Source organism: Charadrius vociferus, unplaced genomic scaffold (assembly GCF_000708025.1).
Source record: "Charadrius vociferus isolate BGI_N301 unplaced genomic scaffold, ASM70802v2 scaffold335, whole genome shotgun sequence".
Classification (NCBI taxonomy): Eukaryota; Metazoa; Chordata; class Aves; order Charadriiformes; family Charadriidae; genus Charadrius; species Charadrius vociferus.
Genome location: NW_009648455.1, coordinates 342,157 through 357,820, shown reverse-complemented (window position 1 = coordinate 357,820; position 15,664 = coordinate 342,157). Strand labels below are relative to the sequence as shown.

Below are 15,664 nucleotides of genomic sequence, written 5' to 3'. Positions count from 1 at the left end.
AAATGAAAATGTTTATATGATGATAAGTAGGTATAAGTGGAAGGACACTTTTCATGTGTTATCTGACCATATGCAAAAGAAAAAGAAATGAAAAAACCTCCTTTTCGCATCCATGTGTCTCCTACTTCTGCTGATTCACATCTGCATTAGGACCACACGGGCAATTTCCCGCTGTCACTTCTTTGTTCAAGCAGCCCCTGCTGAATATACTTGTTTTGATAAAACAAGAGCTGGGAAATGAAATTAATTAGCTGATGCCTTCTGGAGAGGCAACTGGTGTTTTTTTTGTTCGTGTGAAAGGGACGTGGGGGAGTGGTGGAGAGAAAGGTTCATTTCCTGGCTTATTTCAGTTATTGTGCACATTATTTGGTTCTTCCTGACAAATTCATATGAAGCAGCCTTACCACTCTGAAGCTTTTTAGTTAAATAATCTGTAAGAGTAATGAGGAGAAAACACTGCTTTGTGTGGCCGTGTGAATGGAGCAGTCTGGGAAGGTGTTTAGTTTGCTCTGCAAGCAGGATAGTAGGTCTACTATGCCACTGCCCTTTGGCCATTCCTCCTCTGATGCGGAGGGGATGCCTCCTAGGCACAAACAAAACCATTTCTCAAAGTCTTTTAGCTCTCCCCAGTTTACCTCTTGCGTCCATCTGTCGTCTTTGTCAGCATTACAGCCTGGACATGAAATCAAAGGCCAAACTCATCTGACAGCCAAGGGGTTTGTTTGTCTGGTTAATTTAATCTGCTGCACCACAGAGTGGGAGCAAAACACGCTGCACAAGCAGGCAGTGCGTGTGTGAGAAGGCACCGTACCCGACCAGTACTCCCAAGGGTCCCACCAGCACTGCCAACCACAGTTCAAAGTCCGAGTTGTGTCAGTGCTGCTCGTTGTGTGCAATTGGTATTCTGGCAGGTGCCACCTAATTCTCTCTTAGGATGTAAAGTGCAAGTCTGAACGTTGGATGTCCAGGAGTAAACACCTATTATCTGCTGCCGTAGTCCCTGCTGTTGTGCCCTCGGCAGAAACACAGAGATTGCTGTTTGAGGAACCATTACTAGGAGAGGGTGCGCTGGCTGAATGGGTTGAACATCAGCAAGAACTGCAAATAATCCTTCCAATACACAAAGTCAACAGGAAGCCATCAGGTGAGCACAGTGTCTTGTTCAGAGCAGGGTGGAGATGAAGATGACGCAGAGTTGTGCGTTGACCTGGGGAGTCCCGTGATCAGCTGCTTCAGCGACTATATACCACTGAGTAGCAGGAGCAATGCGGAGGGGAAGCGATTTATAGTTTGGCTGCAGAAGTTTTACTGTAGTTCATGCACTGTTTTTCTTCTATGCAGGATTATCTGGTGGTTTTCTTGAGTCGCTGCCAGCACTTGAAGGTTCAAAAGTTTCCTTGTAGAGCTACTCATAGGGTTTTTCTGATTACCACAGCTTAACTTTGTAGCGCTTATTCAGTAGCTGCCCTGTGTGCAGCAGTCTGTAGTGTTTTGGGATGGTCTGAAGGTGTGAAGAAATTATGATTTATCTTAGTGGTTTCTCAAAAGCGTCAGTGTGTGGATAGATTTTGTTCAGAACCCTTCAATTTGTCTAGTGTATTTCATCATCTGTCATCAGTTGCTTGGCCTGGCTTTAATCTGATATCACTTGAACTATAAAATGCTTTAAGACATTTGCCAGCCAGTCAGCTATTGAGTGTGGACAAGGTAGTTTTATTTTTCAAAAAAATTTTGTCATTTTAATTAGAAGGATATGCTCACATTTACAACTGGCAACAGGCACCATTCCACCAACAAAATGTAAAGTTTGGGAAGTGTCTGGCACAAGGAATGTTTCCTTCCCATCCCTAGCCAAAAGTATGTGTTTCTTAGATGGATAAGCAGATTGTCTGTCCATCCTCGTCCTCTGATAGAGAGATACTGTGATGAACCTTGGCAGTGCGGTATTCACTCTCCAGTGGCATTAGCACAGCTAGGAAAGGATGTCATTGCATCTAATCAGTGTAAACTAAGGTCCTCCTTAATGGAAAACATCCCAGTACACCTCATGCGGTCACTTCCATTTTCCTGGTCTTCATACCTGTGGGCTGTTGTTGTTTCAATCTCTCTGGGGCCAGATGAATGTCTCATTGCTGTTCACTGTAAAGCAAAGATGACTGGCGAGAACAGGAGTACAGGGCTTAAATAATTTATAGCTCCGTGCATGCATTTAAACACAAACTAGAAGAAAAGTAACTAAGACAGACTCTTTCCATTCTTGTTAAATCACTCTTCTGTAGTCTTAACTTTTCTGTGGCAGATGGAAGAACATAACCATAAATATGTTTGCAGAAGATGCTGAAGTATTTATGTGGCATGGCATGCGCACCCAGTAGCAACTTCCTTTCAACAAGAAACATAGATGAAAGCTGTCTGCAAATGTTATATGTAGATGAAATTCCATATACCTCTTTAAATTCTAATTTTGCATGCAATAAAAGCTCCCGATAGCAGATGGAAATATTAACCACGTTTTAGAAAGAGTGCCGTTTGAGGCTGCTGATTGCTCCTCGGCTGGCAGTGTCTCTGTCCCACAGAGGTAGCGTGTAAGCCCTGCCACCTGACAGATAAGCCTCCAGAATTTTGAATATCTCATCCAAGGCAACTGAGAGCCTCCTGTTTCCCTTGTGCAAAAGATGGAGGTGGATACACAGCCGTTTTGTGTTAAAAAGGGATCCTAAGGGAAAACTATATGGGAGGAAAAGAATTAAATAGATCTGGAGGACACTGCAAAAGATAAGAAGGTTCCTCTCCTGAGACTGCGGGAGAGTGCTGTGATTTCACATGTGAGACGCGATGGGCTTTGGTCCCCTTCTGCCCAAATACGAATTGTGCCTGTATCACAAAAGCTTAAAGTCCTTCTCATGCTTACCAAATCCCCAGATGTTTTAAATAGTTTTAGGATCCACCAAGTGTTTAAATAAGCAGGCTTGTCAGGGTGTGTAATGATAGGATGGAAAATGTCAGGGATGGGTGTGAGCAACATACTGAAAGCAAATTGCCCCTGTTCTTCAGTCTGTAACCAGTGGTGGAAAAATGTACATGTTGTCCATGGACTGGGATTCTCAGGGGCTGCCAAAACCTAATGCCTTGCACCACAAATTAGAGAGTTAAGGGGCAGGGGGAGCTAATATACATGTGTCTAAGGCAAACAAGTAAAGCCCCTTGTTTATAACCAGTACTAAGTACTGCTTGCCTCTCCTCATCAGTCGGTAGAGAAAATTGGCGTCAGATCATTCAGGCTGATGGACTTGGAAAGGGGTAGGGCTTTTGAACTCGTCTGTGGTGGACAGCAGGCATCACTGCCCTGTATTCACAGGCTGTCTCCCCTTTTGCAGCCCTCCGCCCAAAAGCTGTAGTCGATGTGTATTGCTTGGCCCAGGGCCCCCCATCCTGTGCTAGGCCAGAGGGCTGATAGAAATGACTGTGCTGAAGTGCCGTATCTGAGAGGGGATGCTTGGCAGCAGGCTCGTGGAGGATGGGCATCTGCTCTTCCTCACAATTCATCTCTTTCTTCCTCGCTGCAAATGCAGGCGCTCCTTTGGCTGTTCATGAAGGGCCGGCAGCCCAGGGTCCAGACGGCGTTGAACACTGTGTCTGCGACAGATTCGCAAGCTGCGGAGAAGGAAAAGATCAGGCACAGGTACTCTGGGACATCTGTGGGCTGGGTGGAAGCACCCTGGCCTGAGCCCCCTGCACTGAGTTGTGTGGTATTTGCAGTTGGAAGCGCAGGCTGTCTTTTTCTATCTGGGTATTGCATTTTTATAAATCCTGAGGTTCCTTTCTGCTGAACTGAGGGCTGTTTTCTCCCTAGGGTGGCACCAAAATGGCACTAACTTTTCTCCCCCCTAGCCTCCTTCCTTTCTTGCCTCTCAGGCTTTTCTCGTTGATGGATCATTTGGGGCTCTTCAGACAGCACTGTTTACCAAGCAGATTTCCCAGAAGACCTCCATATTACTGCCTTTCCTGCCTCCCTCTCCCCTCAGTTGCCTATAGCTGCTACTAACCAACCTTTTCTGCCTTTTGGAGTTACAACGCCGGCTGCCAGCCAGCATGAAAAATCCTACTGTGGTTGCAACAGCAATGCTGTTGATATGGTCTGCCTGACTACTTGCCCCTCCTCTTCCCAAAAAACAAGCCAGAAACTGCTTGTCAATAAATAAACAGGCTAATACTAGGTCTTCTAGGGTTTACTCACTGGCACTAACAATGATTGCTGTATGCGTAATAGATTTGGGAAGGCCCTGCCTTTGGGACTGTCTCCTCCCATCTCAGCCTCTCCGACCACCTCGCTCTGCTCCTGCTGCTTTAGGAATCTGTTCAGTTGGCAAGGCGTCGGAGAGGCTGTAGTGAGTCAGTGGGAAAGCCAAGGCTTTGGTTAACTGGCACGGCTGCAGCTGGGATGTTTGTGCCCACGTGAAGGGAGTGCAGCTGCTCTCCCCCTGCCTGCTTTCTCTGAGCCTCCCGGTGACTCAGTGGAAAGGATCCCAGAGAAGAACTGGGATGGTGGTGGAGGAGGAGGACTGTGTGACAGGAGCTGCTCAGAGAAGCCCTGAGGACAGGGAGCGGCAGGTATAGAGCACAAGGCAAGGGAAGGAGAGGATGGCTCAGAGGTGTATTTGTGTTAGCAACGCTTGCGCCTCCTTCGGCAACCAAGTCAGAGAGGCTGGAGGGATCTGGTCCTACTTGGCTATAGGCAGAGGTGTCTTGGCTCAGCCAAGGAGCGTGGGTGCTGCTCCACCTTAACTCCTTTAGGGCCTGTCTGTTAGCTTCGCTGCTGCAGGCAGAATGGAAAAAGGAGGGATCTGAAAAATTGGCAGGGGAAAATGTGAAGAGATAGGAAGAGATTGGCTGCACAAGAGCCAATAGATAAGGGTGACCATGAAAGATTGGCTGTACTTGGCCTGTAGCACTTATATCTCAGTCCATATCTTTGTTTTCTCTTGCTGGCCTGAACGCTATTCCCAAGCATTTATCTGTGAAGAGGTAGAAAGCTATCTGCACTAGTTCCGGTGTCATGCAGACTTGCTCCTGTGTCCTAATCAGGCTGCACCTTTGGAAAACAAAAGCATATTTAACTATACCTTACAGCAGGGCATCGGCAGCGGGGATGAACCCCAAGGGGCTTGCTGTGGTTAGCTGGGAGAAACTCAGCAGCACCGCCAGTTTTATTTGGCATTGTGAATGGGCTCTTCTCAAGGGCTCTGCCAGTTTCTCAGACCAGATCTCCTGTAAATATCTTGAACTATTTCAGTGTCATCTGCCGTCAGTAGGTCTTATCTCTGCCTGTCCTGTGTTACTGCCGCACAGCCCCTCTGCAAGAGATGGACACCTGCCTTACAGAGGATGGGGACGCTCTGAAATGGCCCCAGGAGGAGCAGCCTGGGGGAGGCTTTGCTGCCATGGCTGACCTCTGGAGTGGCAGAGTAGATGTTTCCCCCTCCTTACACAGCGCAGAGGTTCTTGCTGTTTGCACAAAGGATCAAGAGGCAGGCTTGGGCTCTCACGTGCGTCACCTTCACAGAGGTTACCAAATGTAGCCTTTGCCAAAAAGCTCTTCTCAAACTTGCGGACTGAGGGTTTTAAAATCAGGCAAAACTAGGGTGGCTCTTGAGCTCCTGACACATCACGAGAGCTTTGCTAGCAAGAGGGCTTCTGAGCAATCCAGATCTTCCCTGCAATGGCTAAAGCCACCACCCACACTGTGGTGTGTCCCTGGTGCCATTGTCATCTCTTATCTGTGAACTACATCCCAGAGAGCCCCTGTCCTTGGCTCTTCCAGTTTGTTGGCCCTTGGCCACATACAGGTTTCAGTGTGTGGTTTACTGGCTCTGGAAGGCTTTTTGATCTCCCATGAAGGTGTTTGAACTCTTAGGAAGGGCATCCAAGGGTTGAAGGAATTGCTTCTAGGGGGGTTTTGTTGTTTGTTTTTCTTCTTTCCACGTGTGTTTTGTAATGTTTTCCAAATGTAAATAATTGTAGGTGTTTAGTCTTGGGACTAAACTTGGGACTGAGTGTGTGTGTGCAGGTCTCAGAACAGTGTGTTCTCACTCAGCTCTGACCCATCTATGACAAGTGCAGGAGAGATGTGCTGCTCCCTGCTGCAGATTTTCGTTTCTTTTGGCAAGGAAAGGACTGTCCGCCCACACTCTCCCCTCCCTGCCATTGCTTGTTCCCTCCACAGGGGATGCGAGCCGGGAAGCCTACCTTCCACCTTGGAGACGAACCCGAGGCTGCGCTTGAGGTCAGAGCAGATGGAGTGGAGACACCAGCGGAATTTGGCATCGCAACGGTATTTGTTGGCCCCGCAAGTGTCGTAACAAACGTCCAGCTGGTTACAGCACTTGGTCATGGCAGGGATGCCCAAATCTAACTGGAGAAAGAGAGAAAAGAAGTGTCCCTTGGCTGCATCCTGGTCTTAGACTCAAAAAGCTGCAATTGAGTGAGGTTTTGCAGAGCCCAGCTGGCTTCTTTTCCAGATGCTACCCTCAATAGCTGGGGCAGCAGGAGGGAAAACATGCTTCTCTCTCACCATGTAAAGAAAGTGGCGACAGTAATGCAGGTCCAATGCAGTATAGACCACATTCCCTTCTCTCTTGTCTGTCACTGGGTATTAACCTCTGGTAGAGAGGTGGGAAACAACCCCTCCATGACCATTTGCTAGTTCTTATTTGTCAAAACTCGCCAGGGAGCTTCCTGTCCTTGCTAGCAGTGGCAAAGGCCCCTTTTCTCTTTCCTCATTTTCCCACAACCTGACAAGTCCTGCTTCTTGGCCTAATAAATCTGCTCTAAGTGTTATTAATGCCTTATTTCTCACAGATGCGCTTGCGAGGCCAAGGACAAATACAGCTTGGTCAGGGGAGTTCTGCTCACTTGGAGGTAAACAGCAAGTTTAGCTAATAACCATGGGGGTGATGGGGCAGAAGGCCTGTCGTCCTGGAGAGACTGGACTCATTAGCTTGTTATAAATTCTTCCCCTTTTTGGCCTTCTTCATGTAATATTTAGGAGATGAGTTTTTTCTTCATTGAGCTCAGCACTTATGACTGCCTGCGTAAGGAGGAGGTACCACAGAAATGCCCACAAGGTTTGCAATGAAATGTAGTTTAAGGAACTAATCTACATGAAAAATGAGCTGTAAAGGGAGGGGTTTTCAGAGCAGCAATCTGCCTAATTGCTGCAGAATTCGTGGCAGTAGTAATGCATGAGCTAAATAGTAACTCCTGCGCTTAGAGCCTCCTGGGAGTGCTTTTCCCGGTGATTCCAATATGATTTCATTAATTGCCTTTAAAATAACAAGTGGGTGCAGTATTAAAGCCCGCAGGTTTATTTCGGTGCTTGGCAGAGGCAAAAAGCATGGGAGGGGATGGACGGCCAGGTGTGGAGAATGCATTCAGGTATTGCTGTTTGCACGTTATGCTGTGTCACTGAGCTGCCCAGCGCTGAACATATTCCCTTTCCTATCACAAAGGCATAGGATTGATCAGGGCCTTGACAGAAATATGTTTCTCCACAACGGTGCTCTGCTTGGCCAGGTACCCCTTTTTCTTCTTCTGGTGCTAACCTGCTCAGGAAACTTTCTCTTTTGGTACCTACTGAGACAACCAGAGCAACAGGCTAGTCTTTCGTAAATGTAACTCCTGTCTACGTGATTCCTGTTTCATGGCCACCACCAGTTGTGATCTTAATACCTCCCTGACTGACAGTAAGTTAGGCAGAGCTCAGACTGACATGTTCACCTTGCTTGCTGTCAGCAGGCAGCCACGTCTTTCGGCAGTCCCAATATAAACGATATTTCCTCCCTTTCCCAGAGCTCTGGCTTCAGCTGTGAAGAGAAGCCATCACACCGTGCTTAACACAGCTAAGCCTTTTCCCTCCCCAATATTATTAGCTGCTTACTGTGATTAGAGAATTGCATCATTTAGGGGTTGTGGGTGTGACAGTACATACACTTTCGGGTACCTTGAGCCCCAGAAAATAGGAGCTACAGCCATTGGGTTCTTGGGGTTTGTAGTGAGGTCGCGGCATTGGAGCCTTCCCTGAGAAAGAAAGGAACAATGTTAGGAAAGCTAATCTTAGCAAAAGTAGCACCAAAAAGCAAGGAGTGTCAGGCAGCTCCCCTCTGGTCTGCATCCCCAAATACTTCATTCTCCTCCAGGAGATGCAGAGAGTGAAGGATAGGTACTAGAGCTGGCTGAGACACTGGCCGTGCTCTCAGCTCAGTTCTGTTGAGGCTTTAGAGCCTGACTTAGCTCATAGCTCCTCTGGCATGGCCTCTGGAGCAGTGTGTTGTGTGTGAACTGACTCCCCAGCACTTCTCAAATGTTTAAACTGGGCTGAGTCCAGTCGTTAGGGCTGGGACTCTCCCCAGCTCTTGAAAAGGAGCAAGTAGAAGGGGCAAGTGCTTAAAAAGGGGCAACTTGAAACTATTAGCTTAGCAAGGGGATTTCCTTCCATCCTCAGTTCACTCTGAGTGTTGGTGAGCTATGGATCTCTGCAAAATTGTGCTAGACCTTGTATGTCTGATCTTGCACGGAGCAGGAGGTCGTCTTGGTCCGTTTTCTGCGTGTGGCGATGCACTGCCACATTTCGCAAATAGTTTCTATCCCTTTTCCTCTGCCCTCCCTTAGTATGCTGCTTAATACGCATAGGGGAGCAAGAATTTCCTCTGTGAATATTTACTTGCCCGATGTAGGAGTCCAGTAGCTTTAGCAGCGATTTAATCTATTTTACTTTGCTTTGAAGGTGTGCAAGCCCTCCTGTCTGCCTGTCAGCCCTTCCTGGGGCTTTGTGTATGGCTGACAGAGTGCTCTGGGTGTTGAGGGGTGGGCACCCACGGTTGGGGTGGGAACTGTCCGTGTGGAAATGAGATGGGTCTGTTCCCTGCCCTGTCTCATCCTCTTTCTCTCACTCCTACCTCAACCCTCATCTCCATCTAACCGAACACCTCCAATTTGAGGAGGACGAGTCACCAAGCTACTTGTGTGCCTCCAGCTGTGCAAGGAGCAAGGTGAGAGAGGGTTCTCCCCTGGAGAAGTAGTGGAGTCAGGTTTCTCTGCACTGTCCCTTGATTTGTGTTCAGCGCGTGTTCCGTTTCTGTCCCAGCTGGGTTTGTAAAAGGGAGATCCCAAATGCAGCGTGAAGTGTTAAAACAAGACATTTGAACCCTGCTCTGGGAAAACTTTGTGAGCTGTGTAAATGCTTCAACAAAAACACGTGTAAGTTGAGCCTTCTGTAAGTCCATCACCTCTAGGGTTAAGTTTCTGCTTCCCTGAGCACTGCTAGAGAATTTATACAGACATAAAATATATCTAATTTAGCCCTTCAGGCAGGGTTGGGTTCTTCTAAACTCGATTTCCACTGTTTTCTTATTGTCAGCACTGATAATCATTTAAGACGCTTTCTCCCTTTTTCCTGTCAAGGTACCTTAAGTACCAGTAGTTAATATAGCCATAAAAGTACTTGGGTCCTTGAGAAGACCTCACAGCCAAATGCCTCAAAAGGTCTTACAAAGAAATGTTCCCAGCACCTTTTAAATTAAAAATTGCTGGAATGGTTTTGTTTAAACAACAGATTTGCAACAAATAAACAACAAACTGAAATCCTGTCCAACTGTGAGACACCAATAGCCAATTTTCTCCAACCCTACAGAAACGCAGTATGCACCAAGGAGTTAGCTGTCTGTAAGCCAAGATAAAGCTCTCTAGTTGACATTGCCACCGGCTTGATGGCATTTGTGTGTGAAGGTATTTCTCAGTATAGCAGCTACTACTGTGTTTCTACCTTTTTGGCCCCTTTTGAATAGGTCAGATCTGCTTCATGCTCCAGAGGTAATTTTCTAGTGCAGAAAGCATTGTTATTTTGAGCAGGTAGAGCTGAGCTCACAGTAGACAAAGAGCACAAATCAGTTGGTTGCAGCATACCATCATTACAGGATTATCTTTGCACCAAAACATAACTCACGTCCATTGAGGTACGCTGACGCAAGGCAATTTGTGAATTCAGGACATGTTGCACATTATGCTATTTTGGTGGTTATGCTATAGAGAGAAGGAATTATGTCTATATATGGGCTGAATCTATAACCCAAGCAATATAATGAGAGAAGGGCTGCACCCAGGTCTCTGTGCAATTCGCAGTCTCGGTGCTCTTTTGGAAGGGAGTGAGAATTGGGAACTCAGAATTCCAGTGTTACTGAAGTGAGGCAGGAGGCAGAGGAAAGTTCAAAATCTAAGGTGGATTTTGCAGGATGGGATCAAATTTTAACGACTTGCTTGTGATACTGACGATAAGTTATGTTCCTACAGCACATTGTCAATTAACGGGATAAGGTGGCAAGTCAGAGTAGGAGTGAGACTGTCTGGGGATATGGAGATAACTGAGTTTCCAGAGAAAACCCTCCATTGAGCTGAAGCTACAGCTATTATAAGGTCTTAGAAAGTTGTCCTAAGAAAAAAAAAAAAAAATCACTTGAGAATTGTGGTGATCAACAAAACATTGAACTGCCTTCAAGATGAGCCCTTGTAGCAAATCTGCCCCCCTCCTCTCTGAAAAACAAAGCTTAATCATTTATAAAGTGCCCCTTTGTGAACTCTTTCTCGACTAGATAAAGTCCAAGACACCGCAGTTAACCTCTCTCCCACATCTTGTTTTCTAGCGAACAGGAAGACAAAAGGAAAGCAGAAATAATAGGCGTTCCTGACTCTACAGGAGCATCGACTCATGTTATTTATTGCTTGCCCATCCTTATTCTTTATAGGCACATCTATGATGGAGAAGGGACTTGGTGGGTGACGCTGGCTGTTTTCCTCGCTGTGTTTCACCAGGGGCCTGTTGTGGTCGGTCTGCTTGCTGCAGGGCAGCTGGGCAGAGATACCAGAGGACAGCTGCAAGCGCAGCAGGACCTGCCCGGCAGCACGTTAAAGAGCCATGCTGATGTGTAGAAGCACGGCATTGCTGAGGAAGCCTGTTCTTTGGAAGAAGATATATTTCAGGGCACTGCCTTGTTGGCATGGCCTTAGAGGAGAACTGAAGTTGAGTTTCTAATGGGAAGCGAGTTTCCCTGATGCATTTTAATATCTCCAGGCTGTTGTAGCTGTGCCAAGAGAGTGGAAAACAGCCAACTGGTTAGAACAGCTGCTGGTGATGCAGGAGGTCTCAGACACTGCAGTGCTGGTACACTGGCAGGGGGAAGTGAATGTATTTCTGGGTGAATAGATGGTCTTTTGGTGCTCCTTGCTGTTTTGAGTGGTCCATTGTTACTTCTCTGCCCCAGGCAAGCAGGCTTTGGGCAGATGGGTCCCATACTCACCACAGCCTTTTAGTGCTGTGTTGGAGAGCCTGACTTTGAAGGCTCTAATTCCACAGCCTGGATGTGCCTCCTCATCTTAAGCCCCTCAGGACTAAAAGCTGGGCAAAATATTAAAGTCCTGCCTGGCCAGACAGCTGAAGGAAGCTATCAAGGGATTTATTCCCAGTCCAGGCTGTTTACCCCTGAGATGTCCAGAGAGATTTTGTAAGGAGGAGGAGGTATTTACCAGCAAACGCTAGTGTAACCCTAATGTCCTGATTTAAGGGAGTAATCCATCAAGTTGTTTGTTTTCAGACCTCAGTAGCTGCTGAAAAATCAGGAGGAGAGTCTTACAGCTAGAACAGCCAAGTGCTTTGTGCTCAGCTGAAGATGGATGTGGCAATCACAGGTGAGTCCTGACCTTTATCGTGGAAAAATAAGCTATTATCGGTGTCTCTTGGCTGAAATGAAAGTAAGTTGAAGGCATAAGTTTTGCTTTGTGCCTGGGGGAAAAGCAGTCAGGCCCTGATTCAGCAGCAAGAGGGTAAAGATGGTTTGTGTTCATTCTTCTGGGCACAGACAGTGGTCTCGCTGGTTTAGGATTGTCCCTGCATCCCCTCCACTGGTACTTTGCAGTGTCTGCACTAGAGACCAGCACAGGCAAATGGTCTGGGAAGGGTCCAGCAAGACCCTTGGACGCGCACAGGCAGCTTTTCAATAGTTTCCTCCTTCAGCCAGTGATTAATGAGTTGTTCAGCACAGGACGAGAACAGGGCTAACAATGTGCTTATTTGTTTTCCTTTCCAGGTAAAGCGTTTCTCTAATAAGATGCAGGATGCTCTCAGGGAGCAGGCAGGCATTTGAGCCACTCCGTGGAGAAGCTCTTCCACCTGCCCGAGAGCGCAGGGCCAGGCTAACAGGATCAGGGGCAGGGAGAGCCCCAGCCTCGGGATGTGTCCGAGAGCAACATCTTCTCCAGGACTTGGTGAGTCCCGGGGCTCCCTGTAACAAGCGCTGAACATCAACCTTCCCAAACCTTGCCTTAGGCACCCTGCAGTACCTGCCAAGTTATGCCCTGTGTTTTCAGTCCTTGCCTTAAGAAGGGCAAGTCCCTTTCTGCTCTGAATTTGGAGCATGGTTTGGACCTAAAGGGAGGTTGTCACACACAGCGTGTGACTGCCACAGTGTGGCCCTGGGGACAGGCTGCCTGATGGGCAAATGGCCTCATCCTGTGTGCTGGGGCCATGCCATGGTGTGCATGGGGATATCCTCCTGACACTGCACCCCTGGGGCGCACGCTGTCATCGATGGGCTCCACAGAGCAGCTGTGGCCCTCCTGAGCTGCTTCAGGGAGGCAGCGCTGGCTGGGGAGGGATGTGGGGCCCCGGGCTGAGGGACTAAAAGCTGCAGGGCTGAAGGTCCAAGGGCCACTGTGGGTCTGAGGTGCTGGCAGAGGTGCCTGGCTCCCTGCAGGGCTGTGGGGTGCCTGGCTTGCTGCTCCCTGTTTGCTGTTAGCGTGGGACCTAGGGAGCAGAGCTGGCAGGAGCAGGACAGATATATATATATAAATTATTTTAAAACAAAACAATACAAAAAGCCACCAACAACTTTAAGGCTGATTTTAAACTCTTCTTGTGGTCCCACTTGGCTAAGGGTGTCCCATCTGCCCTCTCACCCTGACAGGGAGCTTGGGTCCCGGCCCTGCAGCATCTGTTTTTCCCAGCACCCTGGCTGCTGGCCTGGGAGGGACGGGAGGTGCTTCCCTCCGGCTGCATCTGTGGGGACCGTTACAGGCAACCCGGCACAGGCTGGAGAGGTGCAGCATGGAGCCCGCGTTCTGGAAGAAATGGGATGCCTACAGACTGAAACTGAGTCAGTGGGATCTCCAAAGTAGGGGAGTCCATGTCTGTGAAAACCAATGCTCGGGGAAGGAGAGGGGTTGAAATCGCCTCTGTGCTCACAAGCATCTTGCCCAGGGGGTCACAAGGGACGTGGGATGGAGCTGGGGAGAAAAGGGCTGACAGGCAGTTGTGGATGGGCCGGCTGATGTGACAGAGGACAGTTACTGCTGTGGGGACAGTTATAGAAGGCTGGGGAGACGACACAGTCTGTAAGAAAACTCCTTGCTGTTCCCAAACAGGTTGTTTCAGCATCAGTACCCTGCTCGTGGCTGGTGCTGCCTGTGGTTCTGCCTGCGCAGCGCCCCACAGACCTGCACCATAGGGGCCTGCCCCGCTGCGCCTCTGCACGCCCCGTCCCTACCCTGCTCTCCCGAGATGTCATCCCCTTCATCCTGACCCCAGGACAAACCAAACTCTTTCTTTTTTGGTAAATCACTCTAAAGTCCAAGTCGAGCAGTGTCTGCCTTGTTCCGCCTTAAGTACTAAAGGTTCCTCTATGGTGACAGTAGGTCTCGTTTGCTTTCCTGTTATCTCCTCTCCTCCAGCCCACGTTATTAGCCAACTCGCAACTGCTGAATAATGACACTCCGAAGGTTGCTGAGATTAGGGCTGCTGGCGGCACTAACAACCCTTCTGAGTCAGGTCTGCAGGGGCTGCTCCTCCTCCCCTCGAGGGCCTCACTGCTGACTGTGGTCCTTCTCTCCAGGGGTGCAGGCAGCTGGGCAGCCTGGTTACCAGTATGCCCTTGCTGTAAAACCTGTGTCCTCTCCTCTTGCGCCCTGGCATACAGCACAGTGGCTTCAAGAACAGGCTGTTCTTGGTGAGAGGGATAGATGAGGGTTCAGTGTCCCTGTGCTGGCACTAGCAGAGAAGTTGTGACTCTCTGCAGTGACTTTTCTGTGCCGAGTAGTGCAGGGTGTGTCGGGCCATGGATAGGAGCTGGTTGTGGTCTTGGGGAAGGAGAGTGCTGCGAGTTCCTGCACGACAGGGAAAGGGAGGAAAGGGCAAGGAGCCAGGAGCCAGCAAGAGTGAGGTTCACTTACCGTATCGACATCTGTACTGACAAACACCATTTTTACCCCCAAGCAGTTCTAAGAAGGAGTCGAAGTAGTTGTTAACCGTTTCGAAGCTGTCCCGGATGGCCCCGATGCCCCAGTCTGAATAGAATGACTCTTCCTTGGGAGCTTGGTGAACAGTGTTCTCCTGTGTTGTTTCCTCAGCGCATTGCCCTAAGCCCAGGGTCAGGCACAGAACCGCTGCCTCGAAAAGCAGCCGCATGCTGTGGTCCGGATCCAGGCCCCGCAGCCCTCGTCCAGGCAGATGTGCGGGCAGGGAGGAGTGGGAGAGAGCTGTTGTGCGTAGGAGGCAGGTAAGCACCCCTCTCCCCTGGACTTTAAACACTGCTGAGGGATCCGGCATGAGGTCACCACAGTCAGAGTGCAAAGTGCACCGGGGAGATTTGGACCGAGTTCGTCTCGCAGAGAAACACCGGGGTTTGAGTTTGCACAATCCTGTTGGAACAGGCTCAGCCCCTGCGGCTCTAGAGCTTCAGCTTCCCCAAAAGGGACCGCTCCCTGGGGTGCTGAGCGGGGTCTGCCCAGGTTGTGTGACATATGGGAGGCCCTCCGCGTGCCCCACCGAGGCACTGCATGGGCTGCCCCACTCTCTCCCCTACCTGTTGGGAGACGAAGAGTATCTCCTTGTCCAAAATTTCCACTGTTCGGGCAGTGGGAGTAATAGATCAGCAGCAGACTGAGGAGCGCCTCTCACCTTTTTGCTAGGCCTACTGGGAACGTAATGGGGTGGGAAGAGACACCCACCCAGCCTAGCTGCTGCAGGGAATTGCTCCCAGGAAAACTTCTGGCACCACAGGGCTGACACGCTTGTCGTGTGAAGGGGCTTTCCACACCTGCTCGCCCAGCACAGGCTGCCTTGCAGGAGCATGGCCAGGACAGAAAAGGGTGGTGGAACACATCATGTCCTTCTCTGTGCCGTGTCTGGCTCTGCTATGGCTAGAGGGTGCTGTTGGGCCCTCCAGGGGTTGATAGAACCTCTAGGAATAGTTTGGGGTTAGAAACACTGCATTCAGGGCAATCCCTTGGCATGTCCCCTCCAGTTATAGGATTGATGCCACAGGTGAGTATTTGCCTTTGATGGGACTCCTGAAGACTGACGTTAGATGGCTGGTTGTTACAGCTTTTGTGTAACGCCAGTGTTGCTGAATGAAATGTGTAGCATAGATGGCCCAGAGCAAGGAAGGGCTGGCACCGACACCCAGGTCAGGTAACGGGCTTGTGGGGGAGCTGCAGGTCCTGCCTCTGGGGTGGGACTGGGCTGCCAGGGCTCGGGGGGCCTGCACTGCCGGTGGAGGTTTCAAAGAAGTTACTCATTAAAAGAAAACAACCGAATGAACACTAACAGCAGAAGACGATGCAA

General features: G+C 49.2%; 1 protein-coding gene across 1 annotated transcript; it reads right to left on the bottom strand.

Annotated features, from left to right (window-relative positions):
- Positions 1–3,535: 3,535 nt before the first annotated feature.
- Positions 3,536–14,506, bottom strand: PLA2G12B (phospholipase A2, group XIIB). Its single transcript, XM_009885639.1, has 4 exons — positions 14,272–14,506; positions 7,988–8,076; positions 6,247–6,412; positions 3,536–3,654 (listed from the first exon to the last, which is right to left on the bottom strand). Exons 1-4 carry the CDS (start codon positions 14,504–14,506, stop codon positions 3,536–3,538), a joined length of 609 nt encoding a protein of 202 aa, XP_009883941.1.
- Between the last annotated feature and the right edge of the window lie 1,158 nt (positions 14,507–15,664).

What these genes read in the sequence shown, in the direction of transcription:
- PLA2G12B (XM_009885639.1), bottom strand. Translation starts at nt 14,506, where the DNA reads ATGCGGCTGCTTTTCGAGGCAGCGGTTCTGTGCCTGACCCTGGGCTTA. An exon ending in TCAGTACAGATGTCGATACG is followed by an intron (nt 8,077 to 14,271) that starts GTAAGTGAACCT and finishes TTTCTTTCTCAG; the next exon opens with GGAAGGCTCCAATGCCGCGA. An exon ending in GGCTCAAGGTACCCGAAAGT is followed by an intron (nt 6,413 to 7,987) that starts GTATGTACTGTC and finishes CTCTTTCTCCAG; the next exon opens with TTAGATTTGGGCATCCCTGC.